At 43.2% G+C, this 26,509-nt stretch overlaps 2 protein-coding genes across 2 annotated transcripts; one reads left to right on the top strand and one right to left on the bottom strand.

Annotated features, from left to right (window-relative positions):
- The first annotated feature begins 6,072 nt into the window (after positions 1-6,072).
- Positions 6,073-14,903, top strand: LOC119275732 (zinc finger CCCH domain-containing protein 4-like). The gene is made up of 14 exons (XM_037556632.1): positions 6,073-6,291; positions 7,128-7,314; positions 7,637-7,810; positions 7,911-8,058; positions 8,692-9,003; positions 9,545-9,691; positions 9,775-9,955; positions 10,335-10,618; positions 10,702-10,818; positions 11,315-11,459; positions 12,710-12,975; positions 13,084-13,275; positions 13,730-14,257; positions 14,409-14,903. The coding sequence occupies exons 1-14, from the start codon at positions 6,159-6,161 to the stop codon at positions 14,619-14,621; spliced, it is 3,027 nt and encodes a 1,008-aa protein (XP_037412529.1). The 5' UTR covers positions 6,073-6,158; the 3' UTR covers positions 14,622-14,903.
- A 5,547-nt stretch (positions 14,904-20,450) lies between these two features.
- Positions 20,451-26,474, bottom strand: LOC119275730 (protein pleiotropic regulatory locus 1-like). The gene is made up of 17 exons (XM_037556629.1): positions 26,266-26,474; positions 26,145-26,169; positions 25,947-26,046; positions 25,642-25,723; positions 25,495-25,554; positions 25,252-25,333; positions 24,885-24,977; positions 24,317-24,380; positions 24,108-24,193; positions 23,369-23,470; positions 23,203-23,286; positions 22,869-22,929; positions 22,722-22,788; positions 22,541-22,618; positions 21,607-21,671; positions 21,278-21,355; positions 20,451-20,950 (listed from the first exon to the last, which is right to left on the bottom strand). Exons 1-17 carry the CDS (start codon positions 26,403-26,405, stop codon positions 20,778-20,780), a joined length of 1,440 nt encoding a protein of 479 aa, XP_037412526.1. The 5' UTR covers positions 26,406-26,474; the 3' UTR covers positions 20,451-20,777.
- Between the last annotated feature and the right edge of the window lie 35 nt (positions 26,475-26,509).

The raw sequence follows: 26,509 nt of genomic DNA, 5'->3' as shown, positions 1-26,509 counted from the left end.
GCTTCTGCATGACATCAAAAACAAAAGATTGTAGGGAGAAAGAAATAGAGGGAGAGCATTCACCAGGATAGGGAAGCACTTGTTGCTTGGGCGAAGAGATGTGGTAGGCGCAAAGACAGCTGAGATCAAGTACATGAGCAGCTTCATCTTAAATACCTCACCATGGGTTGTGATGCCCTCCAGCGAAGTTGCCAGCACAGTCGTATTAGGCATGGATGCCATTACAGGAAACAAATGGGCGAACAAAACTTCCTCAATCTTATTATTCACCTCATACGGGACTTTGATTTCTCCACGAGGCACACCCAAAGTGCAGAACACAGATTCCTCATCCAAAGGCAGTCTTCCACGTCCCGGAATCACGAATTCCCTAGACGCAGGCTCATATATCTCACCGAGCCAGTCGCATACAGGGTTTACTAGGTTCGTGCATCGAACATCCATCAGAGCCTGCATCCCCATCTCACCGACAGCTCCCTTCTGCTCATCAGTAAATCCCTCGGTTAATATAGTCAGGCGTTCGTTTCTTCTTCTACATAACACAAAAAGGATCATTTGTTGCCATGTTCAATGTAGTAAAATTTAGTTCTAACGGAATAATAAAAACTCAGTATCAAACTAAAACATAGGGGAGAGAGTGACCTCATCACCATCTTTTGTACGACCGGTCGCATGATTCCGTGGCGGTAACTCCATGAAGTTGTCATCATCATCATCATGATGGTCACCGCGAGCCATTGTGCTACGGTAAGAACAAAAACACGTTAGTGCAAAACGAAAACAGAGCCGACAGATGCGGAAAGAGATGCACGAAGTAACGATTCACTGGATATCATCGATAACAAAAATGAAAACTGCCATGTTTACCACGAAGTTTTAGCATGTGGAAGGAGGTAATTGCCATGGGCTGAACATGCACAAATAGGCAAAAAAACATTAGAAAAACAAGTGCAAACATGACAACTGGATATGTGTGTGCTTCTTAAGAAAGCAGTTGGCATGTAGCAGAATCAAGTCGCCATGTTGGCACTAAACAGTGTGGCAACTGAGGAAGTACCATGGAATACCCAGCTACTATTGTCCATCATGTAATGTGGCAACTAACACATTGGCATAATTAAAGTACAGGTCACATCTACTAGGTTCAAGTTGCCATGTTAACAAACAAAAGATGTGGCAACTAAGGCAGTTCAAATAGAACAGACAACTGCCAGTCTACAACGTATAATGTGGCAACTCACACCTTGGCCTTGTAAAAGAATGAGTTTCCATGTAATGCAATCAAATATGTTGTGCTATCACAAAGCAGCATGGCAACGGAGTGAGTACATGGTACAGACAAACTGCCATTACTCTATATATGACATGGCAACTGTCATAGTTTATTCACAAAAATTAGTTGTCACTTGGAAGGATAGTTGTAGGTAAACAAATGCAATGAAATTGCCGTGACTCCCGTTATCCCACACTTAAATATGCATCTACCTAGATATAGGTATCATACACAACTATCACTCCCTGAGTTGGATCTCATAAAACTGACATTATCCTACATATGACATGGCAACTGACATAGTTGATTCACAAAATTAGTTGCCATCAATGAGGATAGTTGTGGATAAAAACAAGTGTGTTGAAATTGCCATGACTCCCATTATCCTACACATTGAAATGCACCTAACTAGATCTAGGGTTCATACACAACTATCATACCCTCAATTCAACAACAACATCGCCCTAAAATAGTGATGACCATAGCCTTCGAGACAAATCAGAACTAACAATTAGAAATCGCTCACATAGGGAAATGCGGGCATCTGATCCCTCGTACATACATAGGTGGTTGCCGACCGGGCGAGCCTCGCCGGCTTGACTACCACCACGGCGGCGACGGAACTGCGCAATGCCACCCTAAATGGCACACACGCGACTCCCCCGCCGACGGGGACACCGGACCACCGTGAATCTGCTTGAATCTCGAGATGGCTCGAGAGGAATGTGACCAGGGAGGAAGGGGGACAGATTGCGTAGGGAGAAATGTGACCAGCTTCGATAGCCTTACCTTCTCACTGCGGCTGCTCCGACGACGACGCTCTGGTCCGGTGAACACCAGCAACGGCCGCGAATGTCGTCGACTCTTCCGTCGCCGCCGCCTCCTCCTCTGGTCTTCTCCTCCAATCGAATGGAACTGTTGTGGATGGTGGATTGGGGAGTAATGAAACCGCAGCACCGTTGAGGTGGGAGAATGGTGAGTCGTGGGAGACGCAAAGAGAAGTCGTGTGCGGCGTGCGGGCGCGACGGCAGTTCCACCGCATGCCCCGACTCGCAACCGGTGTCGTATGAGGGAGAAACGGCGTGCGGGCGAACTAACAACACACCACACACCGGCCTTGTCCTACATGGCACACAAAATCTGCCTTTGCGTGTCAAGATTCGTGTAAAATTGAATCGACAGCGGTCCAGGCGTGTAGGCGAGTTGGAGTAGTGCCACACGTATGGGCTTTAGTGTTTCCGTATATTTTAGAGAAACGACCGAATCAAAGGAGACTCAAAATCATATTCTCATCGTGTTTAGGTCTACGATAGAGTGGGCGGTTTTATCTCTTTTTTTCCGGAAACAACAAAGAAATACAGGCCCCCGTCCCCAAATGTCCATGAAAAAAAAAACATGTGAAGCGGCCATCAAACATCCCTGCTTGGAAACGCCACTGACGGCGCTGAACCCGTGCGTGAGATTTGGTGCTTTTACTTTTCTCATTTATCCTTTTGCCAACGATGAGGCCGGTCATAATAAAAGTAGTAGGTAGTATCACACGTGCTAATTAGGCATTTTGGCTAAGATGACATGCAATTAAATGAGAAAAGAGAAGGTTGAGTATATAATATCATATCATATTAAATGATGTATTAGTGTAATACTGCCTTCGTTTTTAAATATAAGTATTTTTTAGAAATTCCAACAAGTGAATGTATACTCTAAAATATGTCTTTTTTTTGCAGGGATACTCTAAAATATGTCTACATACATTCTTATGTTGTAATCCATTTGAAATGTCTAAAGAGACTTATATTTAAAAATGAAGACAGTATGTGTTATGCATGACAATAAATAAGGTCAATATGAGTATCATACACTTGACCAGCCTAATGCTTCCTTTCATAAAAAAACAAAACCAAGATAAAGTCCTTCAAGTGAGGCGTCGATTCGATTTATATAACAAGATCAACACGTGATAGGGAGCTAGCTCTCTCAACTCGGTCGTCCCAACCAAACTTGTTTACATCACCTACTACAAGAGAAATTATAATGGTGATCATACATAGTTAAGAACAATTGTGCCGGAGCTGAACCAACATACTACAACCAGGCGAGAGGTGGACATCACTTGGCTTCTCCTATCGAATCACACACATATTTTAACTACTGTACTACACTACTCCTGCCCTTGTGTTCAAAAAAAAAAAAAAACTACTCCTGCCCTCTGCCCCTGCTACAGCCGCAGGCCTTTGTAGACTGGCAACTGACATTGCATGCAGCATGGAGGACACCGGACTCGTCCAACTGTCTTTTGGGTTCAGCGGTCAAGGCATGTCTGGTTGCTACATCTTCTTTTCTGGTGGCAACTTGCCAAAGACTTGAGTTGTGACCACTGTTGCTCTAGCGGTCTAGCCTCTACGCATCGTGTATGTTATCTATTCAAACACGGTAATGAATATCAAACGTAATTTTTGTTTTTTGACACATTCAGGTACTCCTTCCGTTTCATATTAGTCGTCGCTCAAACGGATGTATATAGCACTGAAATATGTCTAGATACATCTGTTTCAGCGACAATCAATATGGAACGGAAGGAGTATAAGCGTATGGCGACCATGTTCAACACTTGGATTACTTCAAGTGACGCGTTGTCGTCACAGCCTATACACATGATCAGCCAATCACAATGCCACATCTTGTTGCGCATTCCACCTTCTTCATGTATCCAGTATATTGTCAAGATATATACATTTTCCTTCACATCATGCTGAGGTGGTTTCTTCGAGATCGATCGTGACCTCATTATTGGACTAGTTACGTCACGGGCTTTGACAATACCGATATTCACAATTAGGTACGGTGCTTTGGCTCTCGGGAGTATTTTGCTCTTGTATAAATAATAAATTAAAAAACTCTGTTTTTCTAGATGTTCATGTTAGTGTCTGAAGTGTGTTTGAGAATTTTCAGATGAAATAGAATAGCAAATATCAATGTTCAACCTTTTTTTTCTTCGCACATGTTGAAATGTTTATGTTTCCTCCCTAAAAGTTTGCTAATGAAATTTAATATGTAAATGTCTAAAAGTTTTTGCATTTTCCCCACATTAAAACAACGTTTTTGGCGCTCGGGAGCAAATGCTCCCTAGAGCCAAACTGATTTTTCGTATCCTGAGTGCATAATTTTGGAGTTGGGGGTACAACTACCCTTGGCAAAATATGACCACCTATAAGTCCACGGACATGATTCAATCACCCCTCATTTGTCTGCCATTGAAACCACTCTTCATTTTCAAACCCTCATTTTCACATTACTCCATGCAATGTCCATTATATCTAGGTAATCATAATACATGAAGCAAACTACACAAATCCCATTCAGCGTCAGAGATATCAATGATCCCATTACCCAAGCCACCAGCCTCGTGCTCATTGGTGGCGGGGCTATGCTCCGAGGCCTCCTCCTCCTCATCGTCCTCGTCCGTGAAGAGAAGCTCCCGCTCCATGTCGGCAAGGTGGATAACGCGACAGTTCTCTACCACCTTCTGTTCGGACTGGATCGAGTCCAGATTGTCGGCTATGAGTTTGCAATCGGTGACGAGCGCCGCGTAGGAGGCATTGCCCGCTTGCTCGACCTCCTCACCGCACCTCCGCCCATAATCATCGGGCTCAACCTCCATGGCCGCCTCCTCGTCCTTCGGCACCTCGACCTCTCACTGTGCACGTGCCTCGTCCTTCTCTGCACGCTGAGCAGCGCGGTTTTGCCTTCGTCGTGTGGTGTGCCTCGGCGGCACGACGTTCCCGGCCCTAGGATGTTAGCATATTGTAGTGGGTTATCTTCTCTTGAACCAAGTCAGAGCAAAAAGGGGAAAGAGATGGGGGATCCGGTGGCAGCACAGACGTGAGGAAAAGAAAGAAAATGTGAGCGACTAGGGTTTGCCCCCAGTTTGGTTAAATAGTCGGGTTCTTGGCTCATCAGATGGCGCGCCAGAGTGGCACCATGAATGCGATCACCAAACCAGTGACCTTCCTGACGGTTTGAATGTTTTTCATGCGGGTCTCGCCCGTCGGTCCGAAGTGGTGACGCATCCGACAAATCCCCCTATCCGCCCTACATATGGGTTGGGTATAAAGGGTGACGCACATCCCGAACATATATGAGCTTGGTTTGCGGGTCTTGGTAGGGCTGAAAAAAACATAAATGAATATTTAAGGGTGCGCTTGGTTGCAAAGGTGGGCATGGAGGGTTAGGATCGTCCAAAAAATATACGTGTTTGGTTATAAATCACTTAATGGTTCGAGTCACAAAAAAAAGAATATGCCTAGGAGATGCTAAACCGTTTCACAACCAAATTGGTCGAATCAAATGACCATCCTTTGCATGCATGACCATGTAAGCATGACTAATGGTCCCGTCCTAAATAATTAGCTCATCTCTTATATTGAGCCAAACACATGATTGGACGGGCTGAACCGGAATCTTGGGCAGGAGATGCGGAACAGTTGCAACTGTTGTTTTCCGATAATCCACGATTGAATACAGGGTGTTCACCGGTCACTCAGTCAACAGAAGCTGACCCCCGTGTCCCACTTGACAGTGTCTTTCTCGTGCTCGCCAGCTGTGGAAAATATCGCCATAGGTCAACAGAGGCCGTACGACCCAGGCGTGGACCTGGTGTTGGTGCACCGCGGAGTCACGCGCCGCCCCCGTGCTCTCCTCGGGGCCGGTCCATGCGCCGTGCCGCTGCCTCCGGACTTGTCGCGTCTTCAAAAAGGAAAACTCAACCCCCCACTACTGGCACGGAGGGCGGGCGCGAGGCTTGCAGTGCAAGAAGGGAAGGCGCCGCCGCCGCCACCGTCTCTCTCGAGGAGGAGGAGGGGGAGACCTCACCGCCGCCTCCGGCATGCAGGGCCTCGAGCAGGAGGACGCGCCGCGGCGGCGGCGGCCGCCGGTCGCCACGGAGGCTCTCCGCGACAGGATCGTCGAGAAGGTCAAGGAAAACCGCGTCACCCTGATCGTGGGGGACACCGGATGCGGTAACAATCGAGTCGCTTTTCCTTCGACATACGTTCCTTCCTGCCTCGATCGCTCGCATTTGGGTGATTCGATTTTTTTGGTGGCATTTGGGGTTTGGAGGGAGGTTTATCCTTTTTTTTAAACCGAAAACCAAGGTTTTTTGGCCTGGATTTCCGCAAATTCCCTTGTTTGCTTCCTGCCGCTCTGTTTGTTCATCTGCTTTTTTCGGCCTTTTTTTGCATCTACTGTTTATTGGGGTTTTGGTCTATCGTGGGTGGCGGCATTGGGGGTTTGTTGGAGCAGGGGTTTCTGCCAGATTGGGAACTGCGTGTTTCAACTTTGATTGGGTGGCGGCATTGGGGATCTCGGCCTTGTTTTCTCCTTTTTAGAGCTTTTGGAGGGTTCAAGTTTTTGAGAAAGGGCAAGAGATGGACGATGGAGGAAGGGGTTTTGGGAGAGTGGTGGTTCTTGAATTTTTCTTCTGACGCGAGTGTGGATCTACTCTACTTTCTAATAATCAATCTTCTGGAATTGGGATTTTACTAAAAAAAAAGGTTCACAATTTAGATCTGTTATTTATCGCTACCTTTTCGGAGACTCTTCTTTTCCGAAGTTTCCTTGCATTTTTATGTAACAGCTTTTGTTTGGTTTTAGGCTTTTCTGAATGCATGCTTAGAATGGAGGAATGATGTAGAACAACTAGGGTTCACCCGACGTTTGTAATTTCAATGTTAAAATCATACTCCATTAACTTGCTCTAGGATGTTACTATCGATGTTACATATAGTATCCTGCTCTAGGATGTAAACTTTGTGTTCAGTCACCCTAATGGATTTAACCCATTAACTTGCTGCAGGGAAGAGCTCTATGGTTCCCCAGTTCCTCCTAGACGGAAATTTGGAACCAATTATGTGCACACAGCCTAGGAGGTTTGCTGTAGTAGCTATTGCTCAAATGGTGGCTGAATCCCGCAACTGTCAGGTTGGAGAAGAGGTTGGATATCATATTGGCCACTCCAATGTGTCAAATCTCAATTCGAAAAGGTAATTCCTCACTGAATTTGTGATCCGATGGCACCTTATCCCCGATATTAGGCGGATGAATGAATCGTTATTCATTTTCTTCTTCATTCTGCATTCTCCATGGGTATTATTGTGCAGGATATATGCAGTATATGCTGCCACTTTGACTATATTTTCAGTACTTGCCTCCTTAACTCCAAATTTCCAGTATATATAACATTACATTTTATTTCAAGTATCTTACCCACCTGAAGCTCATGATTTCTCACCAGTTCGTTGATTTTGTGATATATCATTGTGCCGTAGTATCAATTAACTAAAACTTGTCTAATGTGTGAATCAGGTCAAAAATTGTTTTCAAAACAGCTGGTGTTGTACTGGAGCAAATGCGTGATAAGGGCCTCGCTGCATTGAAATATAAGGTTATTATTCTTGATGAAATACACGAAAGGTCCGTCGAATCTGATCTTGTACTTGCTTGTGTGAAGCAGTTCATGATGAAAAAAAATGACTTAAGGTAAGAACTCTGATAACATGCATTGGCACATTTCATTTCTGCCCACCTTACAAAATTATCTTACTTATTGCTAAGATATGTCATGTCACTCTTGACATAGGTTGGTTTTAATGTCTGCTACCGCTGATATCACAAGATACAAGGAATACTTTAGAGATCTTGGAAGGGGTGAAAGGGTTGAAGTGATTGCCATTCCAAGCAGTCCTCGAACGCGCATTTTCCAGAGAGAAGTCCTATACCTTGAGCAGGTACATGTTGTAGCTGACTTCAGCATTTAACTGGGCTGTCAATGTTTGGTTTACTATTATACCATGGAACGTCGATATTAGTTTACCTAAATTTCTTCTTGAAATTGCATGATGTACCTTCTAGTATCTACAGTGCCTTGTTACTGAAGATGCTGCAGTTTGTTTCCTATATGCTCTTGTCTCATATATTTGTGTACTCCCTCTGTTCCTAAATATAAGACCTTTTAGAGATTCCACTATAGACTAACATACGGAGCATAGTGGAATCTCTAAAATGTCTTATATTTAGGAACGGAGGGAGTACATTGGATTTTACAGAAGTATTATTTCACGAATGTAGCACTGCATCATTCTCATTAATAGAATATGGGTTCAATCCTTACACCCCCCCTCCCCTCCATTGAAGACCCCCTGTCTGACATGCAGGCCACCTTGTGTCTGACTTGTTAATCTAGGCCCTAGTGGCTTAAGGGTTTGATCTTTTTATAAGGGCATAAGAGCTTTCACCTCGAAATTGTCACCTTCCATTGTCTAGTTTGTGATTTGCCTTATTTGATACAGTCAGTACTTTACATGGATCTCTTCTAGTCTGTACTTTACTGTTGTCACCTGATGCAATGGAATGCTGCTCAGATTGCTGATATTCTCAAGATGAATTCTGAATCACTCTCAACAAAGTATTGCTCTGGAGAGGATGCTGACGCTGATGCTGGTCTAAACTCTGATGTGTATCAACTTATCCACGAGTTACTGTTGCACATACACCGAAGTGATCCAGACCTTGAAAATAGTATTTTGGTTTTCCTTCCTACATACTATGCATTGGAGCAGCAGTGGATCCGTCTGTCGTCTGTTAGGTCGGTTTTCAAGGTGCACATTCTTCATCGTAGCATTGACACTGATGAAGCACTTCAAACTATGAAGGTTTCAAAGTCTTGCCGAAAGGTATGCATCGTTTTATTGCAATTAACTTGGTTCTGTTAAACATTTTTTTACCTGTTAAGATGATCTCTTAAGTTATGTGGTGCCAGTAGTGGGACATGGTGACAAAATTGAAATATTATGCAGATGGTGTACTTGTGGAGTTGTTTCCTATATATGTCACTATCATTATTTGCTTATTCTTAATTTTATTCATCTCGTCACGTGATGACTCTGATTGGCTGTGTCAGTTCACAGTATATGTAGCCCACCAAAGTGCCCCCTCCTCTCCATTGCCAGAAAAAGTTCTGTGTTTCCTACATCTGGAAACAAATGAATTCAATTTATTTTTCTTTCCACCAGTCCCCTTGTACATTTTAGCGATCCTTGGCCTCGGGGGGGCGCTGTCGGCTTCCCTCTCCTGCTAGTGCTAACCTACAAGGTGTCCCTAGTAACCACAAATGTGTGTAGGTCAAACTTAGCATGGATGTATGCATGCTTACATGATTGAAACAATTTCATCTTGTCAACTGATTTCTCTGAGTCGTTTGTACTTCACATGCAGGTTATACTGGCAACAAACATTGCCGAATCATCTGTCACTATTCCTGGAGTGGCTTATGTTATTGATTCCTGTAGATCATTGCAAGTCTATTGGGATCCAATTAGGAAAACAGACTCAGCTGGGCTTGTATGGGCTTCCAAGTCTCAGGTTATCTAAAAAATATACTGATGTTATCCATTTTAAAACTTAACTTTAACCCTGACGCTTACAACTATTTAAACCTTTTCTAGGCTGAGCAGCGGAAAGGCAGGACAGGACGTACCTGTGATGGTCAAATTTATCGCCTGGTAACTGGACCATTTTACAACAGTTTAGATGATCATGAACATCCTGCCATTTTAAGGTTATCGTTAAGAGAGCAAGTGCTCATGGTTTGCTGTGCAGAGTCAAGAGCTATGAATGATCCTAATGGTATTTGTTTTACTGAAATTCAGCTAATTTTAGTTGATGTTTCTTTTCACATGACCAGTTTCTGTTATATAAATATTTATATATTTGGTTGTCCACATATTAGTCACTGCACCATCTGTCTCTTAAGTGTCTAATTTTGTTACACTTTGCACAGCCTTTCATAGAAGTTTGACCATTTAATTCCATAACAGTATGCTGTCAAGTTATAGAAAATCACCAAATGCCTCTTATGTGTATTAGCAATCCGAGGTATAAAGAAAACAAACCTTATCTGGGTATATGTGGTGTGTGTGGGTTGGGGTTATATACTGCATTTCTTGTTATTTGATTTAGATTAAGCATTAAGGTACTATTCTCACTAACAGTTCATTTTTGCCAGTCGTGCTGCAAAAAGTTCTCGACCCTCCAAATTTGGATGTTATTCAAGATGCACTAGACTCACTTGTTCAAATTCATGCATTGGTTAAGCCAACTTCTCCTAGAGGGCGTTACGAGCCCACCTTTTATGGCTGTTTGCTCAATAGCTTGCCATTATCGTTTGATGCTTCTGTTCTTGCCCTGAAATTTGCGGAGATTGGCTTTCTCCATGAAGGAATTCTAATAGGCATTATGTTGGACATCCAACCACTCCCTATCCTGCAACCTTTTGGCTATCAAGCATTGGTATGTTTTAGTTGCCTCTCGAAAAATGCTTAGATCCCTGTGCTGTATTTATTTATATATGTATCCAACTGCCTGTTTTCCAGTGTAAGATGTTTAGAGACAATTACTTTGACGAGGATAGCAACCTGAAAATTGGCAAGAAGGAAGCTACATTAATTGGAAACCTTTGTGCATTCCAATTTTGGCAGCGAATGTTTAAGGTACGCCTTAACTTTTTCTAATAATCACTGTGAATATTTTCAGGACCTGTTGCATCTGATAGTTGGTTATTAGTAGTAACTTTCAAAACCCACATTATGGTAAACGTTTACTATTTTGTTTTGAGGATTGTACAATTTTCTTGCCCATGAACTCAAACTCTTGCATAGCTTGCTTCTCCACTTAATGAGAAGATGTGCAAATGCTGTTTGCACATTCTTAAAAAAGAAGTACTCCCTCCGTCCCAAAATAAGTGACTCAACTTTATACTAACTTTGTAGTACAAAGTTGAGTCACTTATTTTGGACGGAGGGAGTAGCATTTACTAATGCATTGTTCATTTTCTCTTTCTAAGATTCCATCAACAGCGACAGAGTTTACTCATCATTGTCCATCTTGGCCTTCGTGAGAATGATTTTTGATGGATCAAAATGCACTCATCATTGTCTTCTGTTTGAAACATTAGTTACTTTATTGCTACATTTTCATATGTTTCAGGACAAGTATCGTCAAGAGTATCTGAAAATGGTGGCTGACACCCAAGAGCCAACAGCATATCATGCTTTTATCTCTAAACAGGAAGAAGTGTGGTGTGCATTTCATAACCTCTTGCCAGCAGCACTTAACAACATCTCTGAAATTTGTAAGTCCTTCCAACTTGTGATAAAAAAATGATGAAATGAATGTTGTGATCGGAGTTACTCTCACCGAATGCATATTTTGATCGCACATTGTTCATGTTTGTAGTGTGCCTTGGGCACATTTTTCACACTTATTATGTACCATTATACATGAGATGTTTGGATAAAACTAGTGGTTGGGGCCCGCCATTGCGGGCCGCTTGAGAGAAAGCTATGCGCACCTCACCATCATGTCAAAAAATTTAAAAAATTCTAAAAAACTTTCTCACCGTGACCAACCAGCATGCGCCACATGGCGTAGCTGGTTGGCCACCATTCTAGCGCCTCTTAATGGGTTTAATTCCTATTCTATTCTTGTTCATGAATCTAATTGATAGATCAGATATTGTTTTTCACAATATCGATCCATTCATTATCACGGGGATGGAAAAGTCATCTTGTTGAATTTACAGAAGTCAAACTTTAATATCATCGCGATTACATCCTGATAAAATAAAACGAATAATTCAATTATGGAAGCAGCTAAAACTATTGCATTTATTGTTACTGCACTATTCACTGTAGTTTGATGGCACATTATTCATGTTTGTAGTGTGCCCTGAGTACATTTTTCACACTTATTATGTACCATTACGATGTTGTGCTCATCTAGGAGTTACTCTCACTGTATACATATTTTGATCTCACATTGTTCATGTTTGTAGTGTGTTTGTGTGCCTCGGGTACATTTTTCACATTTATTATGTATACCATTATATGAGATGTTTGGATAAAATTCCCATTCTATTCTTGTTGATGAATCGAATTGATAGATCAGGATCCTATTCAGTATCACCGGAATGGAAAAGTCATCTTGTTGAATTTACAGAAGTCAAAATTTTATATCATCCCAATTATATTCTGATAAAATAAAATGAATATTCGATTATGGAAGCCAATACTATTGCATTTATTGCTACGACACTATTTACTGTAGCTTATACCGCTTTATTACTTTGAATACATGTAAAGATTGTCAGCCAAATGATGAATTTGAATCAAACCTGAATTATTACTTCTTTTAAGTCATTGAAGAAATGGAATGCGTATTTAAGTAAAATAGTAATAGAAATGGTAGCCTAGTGGGTTATTCAGAAGTTCCTTTGGAAAAGAAAACTGTGTGAAGAACTTATGCTAAAATTGTGTACTGCAAATACTTTCCAATAAATAATGTATGCAATAATGATTTTGGTTAACTCTTTCTTTTCAACAGACGATGATGTTATGTGCACACTGCACCGTTTTAGGCCTAGTTTTCTTGTGGAAATCGATCCTCCGAAGTACCTTCAGCCTTCTGAATTCCACCATGTTTGTCTTCACCACAAAGTACTAGAGCCAGAGGATATGAATTCACTCTCGCTGGAATCTGAGAGTTCCCACTTAGGTTCACAGAGGAAGTGTGCTGCGACCCCTTATGTTTCTGCAACTGATTTTGGGGTCACTCTCACTGTTGTCGTACTGAAGGCTCTTATTAAGGAGGTGCGGTGTAACTTCATGCTTCGTCAAAATTTCCTTATACAATAGATAAATTAGTATAAATATACATTCACTATGTTGCAAACATAATGATTCTTGGTTGGCTTCCAGATGAAGACACAACTTGCAGAGGACAAGGTAGTTTCTTGTAGGGAACGAGTTAGTGGTTATGCTCAACAAACCGTTGAGAGTGAGATGTGTGTGTTCTTTGTACGTGGATCCTGTACTCGAGGCAACACATGCCCCTTTTCTCATTCCGCTCGTGCCCCCAAACCAGTATGCAAGTTCTTCCTTACATTACAGGTACCATATTTGCAGCAGTTTGTTTTTCTCATTTTCTTTTGGTCATGTCACTTGCGTTCCAGCTTATAATTCGCATGGTTATGTTATTAGTATTGCAGTATGCGTGTTGTGTGTGTGTGTGTGTGTGTGTGTTTGTGTGTTTCTAGCTAATCTAATGTTTTGACATACTATTACTGTATGAAGTAATTCAAGGCAACTCGTTGGTGAGACTATGAACAAAATAGTGTTGATTTAACCGGTCAAATGAGTTTTTTAGAACACAGTAAATGCCAGTTTGATAGTATGCCAGCTTGAAGCTCGTTAAAAAATTATTTATTGAGCTGCCTGTGTTTATTGAACTGCACACGTGTATCTTGAAAAATTATTTATTGAGCTGCCTGAGTTTAATGTTTTGACATACTATTATTTATTGAGCTGTAATCTTTTTATCTGATGTGCTGTTCCTTATGTTCAGGGTTGTAGAAATGGTAGCTCTTGTTCATTTTCACATGATTGTGGCTCCTCGAACTCGAAAACTTCATCTATTACATCTGGAATATGCTCTCAAGAAGACATACCTACGGCAGTATGCTGTGCGAAGTTGCTGCCTGCAGGTGGAGATGGGCATGTTCTTATCATGAATGACAAAAATCTGCAGTTCTCCTATAAAATCTGCCACTATTATGACCCCACTAAGATAGTTACATGTACACCTGGTCTGCATTCAATGGAGTCTGATTCAGTGACAAACGGCATCATGATACTCCAGAATGTGGCTGATCCTTGTCGTCTGATTCTTGGTGGTGAACGTAAACTACCAGTTGCTTGGGCAAAGTTAGAGCGGGTTTTCTGGTTTGCTGATTTTGATTCTGATGAATCAATGAATGAGAGAGTTCTCCTGCAGAAATTCTTTGAGCATATTGCCATCAAGACCTTGTCAGAGACATTGCCTAATTTGCAGGTTGTCTTGATCATGAATAACACAAAATTTGTTCACTTGCAGGTATGGCATTCCTTAAAAGCAAAATATACAGCTAAAAACTAGTTGCGTTGTGCCCTGACTAATGATAGATATGTTCTTATTTGCTTGTACCTTTTGCCTGAATAACTTAATCCAGGTTATCTGAGAATGACCTTTGCTGCCATTTTTACAGGCTGAAAGATTGGCGAGGGAATGCTTCTATTTTCTGCGTGAATCATTTATGTTCGATGAAGGGACTCTGGGATGGTTTTCAGACGCCCCAAGTTATCCCAATGGGATGCAAGTATCTGCACCAGTCGCTTACATTTTCAACATGCATCCTCCTGCTGGCATTCAGTTTGGCGACTATCAAACAGAGCTGCGCAAAGCCTTACGCAGAGCCTAGTTAGGCCGCAGTGTAGGTTTCTCAGATGTGAATAGCTAGGTCGAATCATTATGCGTGCTGTAATATTTTGGTAAGGTCAGATAAGACTACGAGTGCCATCTCAAGTGAACCCACGCTCGCTAGGAATTCTTATTGGTGGGGACGGAGTAGGCCCTGCTACAGTGACTACTGTTGGTTTCAGCTAACTGCTTTAACTTTATTTCGTTAGGTTGAGAACTGAAGCGTATCTTTTTTGGGGTGTTAAACATTAATATCTTGAGAAGGTCAGATGTTGGTTTGGAATTGTTTTCTGCATTATGAAATTTGAAGTAATCTACTACTACGTTGCATGGTGAGAAAAGATTCCCCTCATACTCATGTAGAAAGTTTGCACTGTGTGGAAAGGGTTTTAGACAAAAACTATAGGTGCTGAAATACACATCTGCTCAGCTATGGGATTCCCTTGCGTCCGAAGTTGACACCTCATTGTGCTAACTTTGCAAGTATCAGCACAACGTTCCATTACACTTTTAGAGCAACTCCTATTCCCAATTACCTTTGCCTTTTCACCAGCCCTGGCCGGTCAGTCAGATTGGACCCAGTGACACGGGTTTGTGCAGTCCTGACACACCGCCACTGTCTTGCACAATGTTGAATGATACAATTGTTAAAACAAGCCATTGTGATCTTGATCTCCTGAAGCAGGGCAAAATATGTTGATCCGTCTGGGCTGACAGCCTGAGCGAGAAGATGAGCATCCGTTTTTATGATCAGGTTCACGATTCCCAGGTTCATGCAAGATAAATTGTACGTATTCAGCACCGAATGGATTGTGATCACATCTCCTCTATGGCTGCTGATTTAGGACACTCCAGCCACCATGATTATATCATCCCCTATAAACCCATCAAAACATTAGCTTTGACTCGGTCATCGTCGGCCCTTCTCCATGAACAGAGGTGAAAGTGAAATTATGAATACATCGAGGAACACTCACGCAAAGCCGCTAGCCAACTGTTTATGCTTCCGAATCCGCCTAAAAGATTATAAGCGACCGAATATTGGAAAACGCTATATGAATATCAAAATTCAAAAAAATAAAAAATAAAAAAGAATCTGGAATCTTGGGATATCAAACCTGGGTGCCCAATCTACTCCTATATGAAGTTCCGTGAAAAAATACAAAGAAATGTATCCGTGATAAAGAAAATACAGTCCGACCTACGATCCATCCAAACAATTTTTTTGTTGTGTACATAGGAATTTTTTATCCCTTTTTATTAAGAGTACAATGAATGCCATTTTTTCGCAGAACTTCGCATGGGAGTAGATTGGGCACCCAGGTTTGATATCCCCAAACCCTAGGTTTTTTTAAAAAATCCCAGCATTTTTCTAATTTGATGTTCATATATGAGGGTGGAGCACCCAGGAGCTAAAAGTCCACGTCCACCGAATATCCACTACATGAGGATGTGTTTGGCACGAAAATGGCCTACGATTGAACAGTTATTGTGCGTCCTTCAAGACCCCAGAGTCTCCGTTTCGAAAAAAAGAAAGATCCCAGAGTCTTAAGGCATGTTTACCGACTCTTGGAGCAACTCTAGCAGACCCCACAAAAAGCCTCGACCCGCAAAATAACCGCCAAAATGCGGGTCGGCGCGGAAAATCCCGACCGAATAGACCCCGCAAACGCAGCCGGCCCGTAATTTTTTTAGGGACGCGGCAAAATCTCGGCCCCAACCTGCGAATAAGCGGGTTTCCGCCTCGCCCCTACGGTGCCCCGTATCGCAGTGAAGCGGTTGGCGGCAGGGACATTTCAGCCCGCGCCCTTACCTCACCTCCTTCTGCCGCCGCCCGCCATTGGTTGCGCCCATCCACCGCCGGCGATTCCAGCCAAATATGCGGGCGGAATCGCGCCGCGGGGGCGTCCCCCACCCTCCACCACCGATCGCTGCAACCACCCCCCCCTCATCGTTGTCGCCGTCGGGGATCGACCGCCCTCGAGCCGCCCCTCGCCGCCGCCCGGAATCACCGGCCCCACGAGCCGTCGGTTAGTGTTTGCTTGTGATTTGTGGCGAGCGCTATGCATAGTCGGTTGACGCGGCATGCGATTCTTGTTCATGTAGATGGAATCGAGCCCGTGCGAGAAGTTTTTGCTCTCTGATTCGACCGATTCGGACGACTCGGATGTTGAGACGCTGCTTGCAAACTTTCGGCAACAAACGTTGGTGATGGCTCTTGCCGTGAAGGAGCACAAAGACGAGAACCAAAAGAGGCGGCGAGGATCGACCGTACGGCGTCTTTGCATTCCTCGGAATCGCCATCTCGGGAACGAGATGTTGATGCAAGACTACTTCGCGGAGAGTCCAACATATCCTCCGCACCTCTTCTGGAGAAGGTACCGAATGCGCCGATCCCTTTTTGTGAAAATTGTTCAAGCTTGCGAGGCAAATTATCGGTATTTTACTCAAAGAAGAAATGTTGCGGACTTGAAGGGATTTACTGCATATCAAAAAATCTCGGCAGCTGTGCGAGTGATTGCATATGGCGTTCCGGCTGACTATGCCGATGAGTACCTTCGCATTGGTGAAGATACCACAATTGAGTCAGTGCGTAGATTTGCCAAAGTGATCATCCGTGTCTTTGGTCCTGAATATCTTCGGGCACCCAACGAGGATGACACAAAGAAATTGATGGCATCTAATGAGAGGAGAGGTTGGCCTGGCATACTAGGTAGCATTGATTGTGTGCATTGGACTTGAAAAAATTGCCCGAAGGCATGGCAGAGAATGTATTGTGGCAAGACTCGTGATGCAACAATTGTGCTAGAGGTTGTAGGATCCGAGGATTTATGGATTTGGCATTGCTTCTTTGGTATGCAGGGCACTCTCAATGATATCAATGTGTTGCAACGGTCTCATTTGTTTGCTAGGCTTGCTAGTGGTGATGCTCTTGCTTGCAACTGTACTATCAATGGGCATGAGTACACAAAAGGGTACTATCTTGCAGATGGTATATACCCTCCTTGGTGCACATTTGTCAAGAGCATCAAAGAACCCAAAACTAGAAAACAATGTGAATTCGCAAGGGTGCAAGAGGCAGCCTGAAAATTCATTGAAAGAGCAGGGGTTTTGTAATCTAGGTTTGCCATTGTTCGTGGTCCTGCTCGTTTTTGGACAAACGGACACTGAAAAACATCATGACATGATGTGTTATCCTTCACAATATGATTCTCGAAGATGAGAGAGGCATGAACTTGAAGTTCTTCTACGACAATGAGGGTAGCCGTGTCAAACCAGCTAGAGACCCTAACCATATTAGAGCTTCTCTTCAAACATACAAGGAGATTGAAAATGCAAACACCCACTTTCAGCTTTAGGAGGATCTCATTGAGCATCATTGGCAAAGGGCTGGACAATAACAAACTCATTTTTCTATTTATTTTATTTAATTCATGTGTTATTTATACTCGGGACACGTTTTGTATTGCATTATTTAGTTTGCTTCGGTGATGTGAATAAATTATTTGTAATGTGGATGATTGTTGTATTGTGTTGGTATTGATAATTTTCCTGAAAAATTATTTTATTTTATTTTTGTGGTGTGGTATTGATATTTGCGGACCGGCAGCAGCGGCGCAAGAGCAGATCCCGCAAAGCCGACCCGTAAAAGGTATATTTTGTGAATATCCTTTTATACGGTCCGTTTTGCGGGGCCTGCCTCTGCGGCCGTCCGCGCCAGCCCTCAAAGCCGTTTTTATGCGAACTGCAAACGCGTTTTGTGGGTCGGCGGGACCCCGCATCCTCCCGGTCCGCAAAACATGTTTGCAGTTCGCGCAAAAACACTTTTGCGGACTGGCTTGGACGGCCACAGTTGCAGACCCCGCATAATGGACCCGTAAAATGGATATTCCCGGAATATCCTTTTTTCCGGGTCCATTATGCGGGGTCTGATCAGACGCAGGTCCTTCCGGCCCACGAAAACTTAGATTTGCAACTTAAATTGATCTAGCATAATGCATTTCTTTGCTTTTGCAACAATATTAGATACAAAAGATATCGCCAAATCTTGGCTAGAATAGCAAAACCAAAGAAAACAAGAACCACAAGTATGCATTTCAGAAGATTTCCAACTTCCATAACTGCTCCCACAAGTTGGACTAATATCTTCTCCATGCATTCATTGTTGATCTGCGGATTCTTGATTTTGCATTCTTCTTTCTTCATCTTTGGTTCGAAAGAAGTAGACGTTGCTTCCCCTCTAATTGCACATGCAGCCGCATCATTGCCTTCGATTATACTAAGGAGTGTACTAACATCTATTAAGTTTCTTTCTATCAACAAATCAATGTATTGGCCCAAAATGAGCATCCATCGTCCCACACAAAAGAATGAGCAAGCTCGAAGTGAGCTACCGCAATTGAACTAAAGAATGAGCTATGAAACGAGCTACCGCAAGTGCACGTACCCCGTCATTTTCGCATTTGAAGAACACCCATCCGGGGTGCTTTGGCGTGCCCGAAGTGAGCCGCAACACTTTTCGCGTGCAGTCGTCGCAATCTATGAACGGCGTCGGCAAGCCACAAAGACGTTGCGCGAGCGCCGAGCCCGGTGGACGGCCGGACGAGTCCATGCCCGCAAACCTTCAGCGACGGCTGGCAGACGAACCCGTACCTGCATGCGGCGATGAGCCCTTGCCTGGGCTACGGGAGAGGCTCCCCGACCACTCCATCGCCTGGGGCAGCAACCGGCGGCCAAAAAAATCCAAATCCGGCGGCCCGCGATGAAGTGCCGCAGATATGCAAATCCGGCGGCCCGCCGACGCAGGGGAAGGGAGGGGAGGCCTCATGCGCGTGGCGTCCTTCCGGCGTGCTCCTGCCGGCTGCTTCCGCCAGAATCTTGGGCGGCGGCCGACGGCGGCGCGAGGGGGGAGAGGAGAGGTGGTTGGTGGGAGAAAGCGCGGGATGAAGGGTCAGTTTGGTTGGCGTCCTCGACACCATGCCTGGTAAATTTTGCTGCCTGGCACGGGCCTGGGAAACTGGAAAATATTGCCTGGTCAGGCAAGTATAGGGGAACCCTGTTTGGTTCACGACCTGACCTGACGAGCGCTTAAAAGTCAATCTGGTCTCTGAAACAGCGATCTGATTCCTTTTCTATGCCTCGGTCCTTGAGCCCTATAATTAATAAGCCCAGGCTGCTCCTTCAGGCAAGCCCAGGCGTCCGAATTCACTTGCCTGGCCGAGGCTAACCAACTTGCCTCGTTTTGGGGCCAGGCTAATTGCGTTGTCAGATTTTGTGGCCAGGCCGGCTCTCTCGTCACCAGGTACCCAACCAAACAGCTGCCTGAAGGTCCCAGGCCAGGCATCAAACATCCAGGACGTGAACCAAACATGCTGGAAATGTCCCACCACCAACCGCTTCCGCTAATATGCAGGGCACCGTAGCCGCGAGCGGGAAACCCGTGTTTTCCCAGGTTGGAGTTGGGATTTTGCCGCGCCACCTAAATTTTTTTGCGGGCCGGGATGCGGGGTCTTATCGAGCTGGTTTTTCCGCCCCGACCCACATTTTGACGGTTATTTTACAGGTCAGGGCGGGATGCAGGGTCTGCTAGAGTTGCTCCTAGCAGGGGATGAGCTTACCATTCTGCATGTGGCAGACGAGGCACGCATCGAGTCTTCCGGGCGTATTGCAACGGACCTTGTCAGCTTCAATTAAACAACGCTTCCGCAGCAGCTAAAAGAAAGAAAAAGAAAATTCCAACTCGTTGCGAATAAGTACAGCAGCAGCAGACGCTTTCAGCAAGGAATGCATCATCCAAGTTAAGTTTTTTTTGCAAGCCTCGCTAATGATGTTAAGCGAAACAAAATTCGTACTGTTCAACTTAGTCTGAATCATTAGCAAGATCGCGATTTTACAGAGAACCCGTAGTGACTTACAGACACCACTACAGCTGCAGAAATTTAATTTGATGCATCACAAAATGCCAATGCATAGAACAAAATATATTCAAACTAGAAAACACCCTCCAAATTCAGCAATAAATACTAGCACAAGACAATCTGTATTATACAACAGGGACGCTAGGGCTTGAACGCCGCCATAAACGCTCAACAAGATGAACACTCAACCAAGGGTAGAATTTGGGCGGTCGAAATCAATCTTGTAACTTATGCGGCAATCAATATCTCCGGATGTCTTTTGGTGGCTTGAAGTTGACAGGGTGGGTTTCTGGTGTTGCTGTTAAATCTTCTTTCCACATCTTTATTGTTTTATCTGCCTCGCATGTCACAAGCCTTGATCCACTATTATCATAAGAAAGGGCATATATACATGCTTCACTCTCCAATGATCCTGAAATTTAAGATAACAGGGATGCAGATAATCAGTGATTCCAGCTGTAAACAAACATCAAGGCTAGACCAGCAGTTTTGTCAGTGTCACTAGCATTTCTGATACATTACTATCAGCACCCCTCACAAGAGGAAAAACTTCGTCAAAATCGAAAAGGCAAGCTGAATATTCACTCATACTCCCTCCGTTCGGAATTACTTGTCTCGGAAATGGATGTATCTAGAACTAAAATACATCTAGATACATCCATTTTCACGACAAGTAATTCCGAACGGAGGGAGTACTTATCAGCCTGTCAACCAATGTGGAATGCATAGTAGCACGTACCAGGCTGGACAATAGTCTGTTCTTGCTGAAAATTATGGCCACTCTTCCAATCCCAAAACCACATGCTTCCATTGTCCCCTGCAAAAGAAACGAAAGATTTCGTTCTACATAAATGGTCTGAGCTCCAAGAACATGCTAGAGATTATAAAATATGGTTCTTCTATACATTGTCACATAACATCTTAGAAATGAACAGGATTCATGCAATAGGTAAGGCATAAAGAACACAGCTGTGACTGTAAATCACCAAATAAAACATCCATATCTAATAAAGCATGATGGGGAGCCCAAAAGGTTGGAAGAATATGGCACTCTGTCAATGCATTTACCTGCAGTTGCCAGGACACCATCCTCATTAACAGCCATTGCATTCAGAATCGTTTTTTGCTGGGACCTGAACGTGATAACAGATGAGAAGTTTAGTGCACGATCCACTATCAATATGTTGGACTGAGAAAAAGAAGAAAAAAAAATCAAGTCCAGATGTTGAACCCGTGACTAGAGGGACAATGCAATATACTCCCTCCATTCCTAAATATAAGTCTTTTTAGAGATTGCACTACAAACTACATACGGATGTATATACATATATTTTAGAGTGTAGATTCACTCATTTTGCTCCGTATGTAGTGCATAGTGGAATCTCTAAAAAGACTTTATATTTAGGAACGGAAGGAGTATTGGATTCTGAAAAATGAATGCAACTTATGCCAAACTGCATAAGTTCTCCTTTTGCAGTAGCAATTCTAGAGGCATTGTCAGGAATCAATGTTGAGCAAGATGAGACCGAGACATCGGATGGTCATTATCTAGGGCAAATAGCATGTTTTGGTATTATTATAGAATAATAATAATATATTTTTAAAATCGCTAAAACAAATAGCACAAATGCCTCTTAAAAGTTTCCCATAATTCTGAGAAAGAGGAACTTGACTTTGGTAATGTCCATAGGTAGATCTAGGGCATCAGAATTGAAACTTACAATAAGAAAAACACCAGCAAATTCATGTCCATTAGTCAACCATTTGAACGCACACAAATGAAGACAAAAAAGACATCCTGATCAACATATATGGCACACGCTCATTTACCAAAAAAGGTTATAAAGCAGACCTAAATGTATTTTTATTACAAATGATGGAATCTGAGTTGCATTGACACACAGTGCAGTACTTAATTGTTTCGACTTACAGTTAGCTAAACAACAAACTGTGGCACTTATAGACAAGGTGAAAAAGTATGGATACAAATAAGTGAACTCACAGCATGTTGTGCAGAAATTCGCCTTTGGGCAGGCTCCACTTTTTTATGTTGTCGGCAGATGCTGATGCAAATGATTTCCTACATAAGAGAAGTTATTGTAAAGGTTCCAGCAATGTACATAATAGAAAATATGAACCCATGGGTACTACATAATTTAAAAAATGAAACCGTGGGTACTAACTCTTTTGGATGCAGTGCCATGGCCCGAACAGACTTCTTATGGTGTGTAAGAGTACACATAGTTTTCCCTGGAGAAACAAACAACTGTAACGGATACAGATAAACGGAACCATTTGGTGGACAATGTCAAGTTCAATAGTTGAATTACCAGCTACAAGATCCCAGAACTTGATAGTTGTATCATGTGAGCCAGTGACAACTTGTGGATCCTGAGAAAGAAAGAAAAAAAAGGTAATTAACAGTAGGTACCACAGTAGACAAGAAAATACTATCACAAGCAAGCTCCAAGCCCGGTCCAAATAATAACATGGTGAACAAACCAGAGGTTTTATGCATGTATTTAACTGCTTTTTATTTAACTTAAAGAAGACTAAGAATCAGAAGACTCCAATTAGAAACTTGAGACACCATTAGATGAAGAGTATTGAAGCTGCAAAACTCAGTATTTCAGTGAGTTGCGGCAAGTAAAGATGCCTTCTTACCGTTGGCCGAGCAAACACTGAACAAACTGTGTTATCATGTCCAGTTAAAGCAGAAACATGAGCCTTTGTTCGGATATCCCACACCTGTGCATGGAGCAAGAACAACTTAGTGCATAGTGTACTGCCAAATTTTGCATAACGTGCACGGTAAGGAGTAATTTCTTACCCTGCAAACTGAATCTCGACCACCTGTCAGCAAGACATCAATTGTTGGATGGAGAGCTAGGCAGTAAACCCCACTCAGATGCCCATGATAAGACCGAATAACCTTTTACAGAGAATACAGACAAAATATCATGAGAATGCCAATATGCCACATGCTAAACACGAGTACTCCCTCCGTCTAGGTGTATAAGTCATCTTAGGTTGTGCACTGCGACCAAGGCGGAGGGGAAAACTAGAGAACTTAATGTTTTTTGCTAATTAATAGCATTGCATGCAATGAACTAACCACTGCATGTCATGTTTGGTAGTCTCAAGTCATTTAAAGAATGCACGGCCCACATCTCTTATTGGTTGATATGTCACGAAACAAGAAACGAGGAGCGAGTTAATGTATCGACAATGGTGAGTAACATACACTAGTAACATACACATATCCCTAGACTATGTTACTACCTTCATAGTGGGTAGTAACATAAGTGTGATAACATGCAAAGCTCCACTTATTAGGTTATAGACTCATATTGCATTGGGACATGTGATGTTACAGTAACTAGCTAAGTTACTATAACTACCTCTCTCCTCATTAACTCATTGCCACATAAGCAAATTTGATGAGTTGGACTCGATGTTACTGCCAAAGTTACTCCCACTGTGGCTAGTCTAAGTGTTTTGGGATTATTTGGTTTTCGTAAGGTGACTTACACACCTAGACGGAGGGAGTAATAAATAATAAAACAGACCTTATTTTGTTCAAGATCCCAACATTTTACTTGTTTGTCATCACCAGCAGAAAATAGATATGTGTGCCGCTGACTGACAGCAAGTCCTACATAAATGCACATTACACCCATCAGTTACAAACTTCCAGATTGGGGCAAAAACAAAAGAAATTTGTAAGGGTGATGAGTGCCTAACAAGGCCCTGCAATCCAAAACCAAGAACAACTTACCGCGGACTTGTTCAATATGACCAGTTAGTGTCAGCTTCAACGTTCCTGATGCCAGGTCCCATATCTACACAACCCAATTGTCAGAAGATCAATGAATGAACTACACAGGAAAGTAGTATGACATGTTGGCAGTTGGATTGCTAGCTTAATGTACAATTGCAAAATAAGGGAAGAGGGAGATAGTTTAGTGGCTCTTATAGTAGCGGTTGCCCTAGCACAAAGCAAAAAAGATGCAAATGGAAGATTGATGTCAAAATAAGACCATATTGGCACCAGAAGCATAAACAGATCATAAATTAAACATGCACTATTTTCTGTTTCTCATGAGAATTCGTCACCAGAATAGCAATATAATTATTCTATTAGTTCAAACAAGATTCCAAAAACTGAGAATAACTGCACCATGCAAATAGAAGTATAAAACATTAGAAAAGTGCGGACACCTGTAAACAAGCATCTGAGCAACTAACAGTGCCAATACATGTTGTGATATAACTAGTGGCACACATACATGAATTCAACTTAGTTGCCAAATTCGCAAGACAGGAATGCAGGCTGTAGGGTTCACCTTTATTGTTCTATCAGCAGAACCAGTACAGAACCATTCATTGCCTGGATCAAATGCTATAGATCGCACCCATCCCAAGTGACCACTGATAACCTGCATACATTTAGAAATACCATCAACAAAAATTCTGGAAAAGAAATGATGTAATTTATCACTTGGTGAGAACCAAGATGCTCCCATAGATCAGTTTAATTCCAACAAAATATGCAGAAGAACATGGAGGGTTTAACAATTTTAACCAGTTTAAAAGTTCACAGATGGATATTAGAATTGCATAGGATGCTCAAAAGCTCAAAATAAGTCCCTGGGGTGCCAAACAAGCTATAACACATAATATGAAAGTGACACTTGAATGAAAAAGGATTACCCGATAGTTCTTCCAGGGAGCATGCCATACAGGTTTAGGCCATCTACTTGGCAACCTTTCCATCAGTGCAGATGTCGAGAATCTGAAAGACATATCAAGACGTGAGCAATTTAAAATAACAGCCAGGAACTGCACATCACAATTATTCCACAGTTGACACACTTAATTGAATATCAGAAATAATATGGAAGCCATGTTGTACGGTGACAAGACAGCCATAGAAGGAAATGCAAGTGAACAAACCTATCAGATGACCCAGGGATCGATAATACGGTTGTATTTTTGCCAGGCACTGCAGATTCGCTGACGAAAATCAAAGAGGAACTTCAGTAGCAATAAAAGGGAACATCAACATATTAACAACAGACAAGAGAATATGGATGCACTTACGGTGCTTTAGGAAGCATAAGCGGTGAAGGGATGATGGCATTACTAGGGCCTTCCCTAGGAGCATCTTTTGTGTCTTGTGTGCCTGACAAAGATAACTTTTAGCATCCTGTAAACAATCTACAATAAAAATCGCTAGAATTCCAGCCGTTGCTCCTGTTCTTTAAATCCCCATAGTTTCTTTTCCCTAGCGGCCATTACTAACGAGCACGAAAATTCCTGTTATAGCTAGTGAATTTCTGTTGTTCAATTTGAAAAGCGGACGGGGCTTTTCATTCAAAAAGGGCAGCAAAAAAAAAAACACATACCTAGAAGCGCCAACGCATTGGAAGGAGCGGCGGCGCCTTTCACCTGCGCTCGGCCCTGCTCAGTCGGCAGGTTCTTGACCGAACCGTACTCCGCATTCACCTGCGAGAAACCACCCGACCACCAAATTTTCAGGGCCGCCCCTTATGCAGACAAAGGTAGGAATCCAACCAGTAGAGAGCCGAGACGAGGCCACGAACCTTGCAGCTGACGCGAATCCGTTTGCTGCAGCGAGATAGAGAGCAAGCGAAGAGAAGAGGTTAGCGCAGGCGGGCTAGGGTTTAGGGGGGTTAAGGAAGGGGGGCGAGCGAGCTGGCTTACCTCTCGGCGTCGGGAGCGAATGGGAGGGAGTGGGTGGGCGCGAAGAGGTCGAGGGAGCGCTTCAGCGACTTGAGACTCAGCTTCTTCAACGACTGCGGCTCTACCGGCTCGCCGCCCGCTGCTGCCGCCGCCATCGCCATAGCCGCCGCCCGCCGATCTCCGAGACAGCTCTACTCCCTTCTCCTTTCTTGTCCCGGTACTGGAGGCGGTTCACAATGTGGGCCTGGATAAGAAACGAGCTGGG

This window comes from Triticum dicoccoides, chromosome 3B, assembly GCF_002162155.2.
Source record: "Triticum dicoccoides isolate Atlit2015 ecotype Zavitan chromosome 3B, WEW_v2.0, whole genome shotgun sequence".
Lineage (NCBI taxonomy): Eukaryota > Viridiplantae > Streptophyta > Magnoliopsida > Poales > Poaceae > Triticum > Triticum dicoccoides.
The sequence above is the reverse complement of the archived record's forward strand: the minus strand, read 5'-3'. Positions and strand labels throughout refer to the sequence as shown.

Coding starts and splice junctions, on each gene's coding strand:
- LOC119275732 (XM_037556632.1), top strand. CDS start 6,159: ATGCAGGGCCTCGAGCAGGAGGACGCGCCGCGGCGGCGGCGGCCGCCG. Junction 6,292..7,127: donor CGTGGGGGACACCGGATGCG/GTAACAATCGAG, acceptor AACTTGCTGCAG/GGAAGAGCTCTATGGTTCCC. Junction 13,276..13,729: donor AGTTCTTCCTTACATTACAG/GTACCATATTTG, acceptor CCTTATGTTCAG/GGTTGTAGAAATGGTAGCTC.
- LOC119275730 (XM_037556629.1), bottom strand. CDS start 26,405: ATGGCGATGGCGGCGGCAGCAGCGGGCGGCGAGCCGGTAGAGCCGCAG. Junction 22,930..23,202: donor CAGTGTTTGCTCGGCCAACG/GTAAGAAGGCAT, acceptor TTTCTTTCTCAG/GATCCACAAGTTGTCACTGG. Junction 22,789..22,868: donor GTTCTGGGATCTTGTAGCTG/GTAATTCAACTA, acceptor TTGTTTCTCCAG/GGAAAACTATGTGTACTCTT.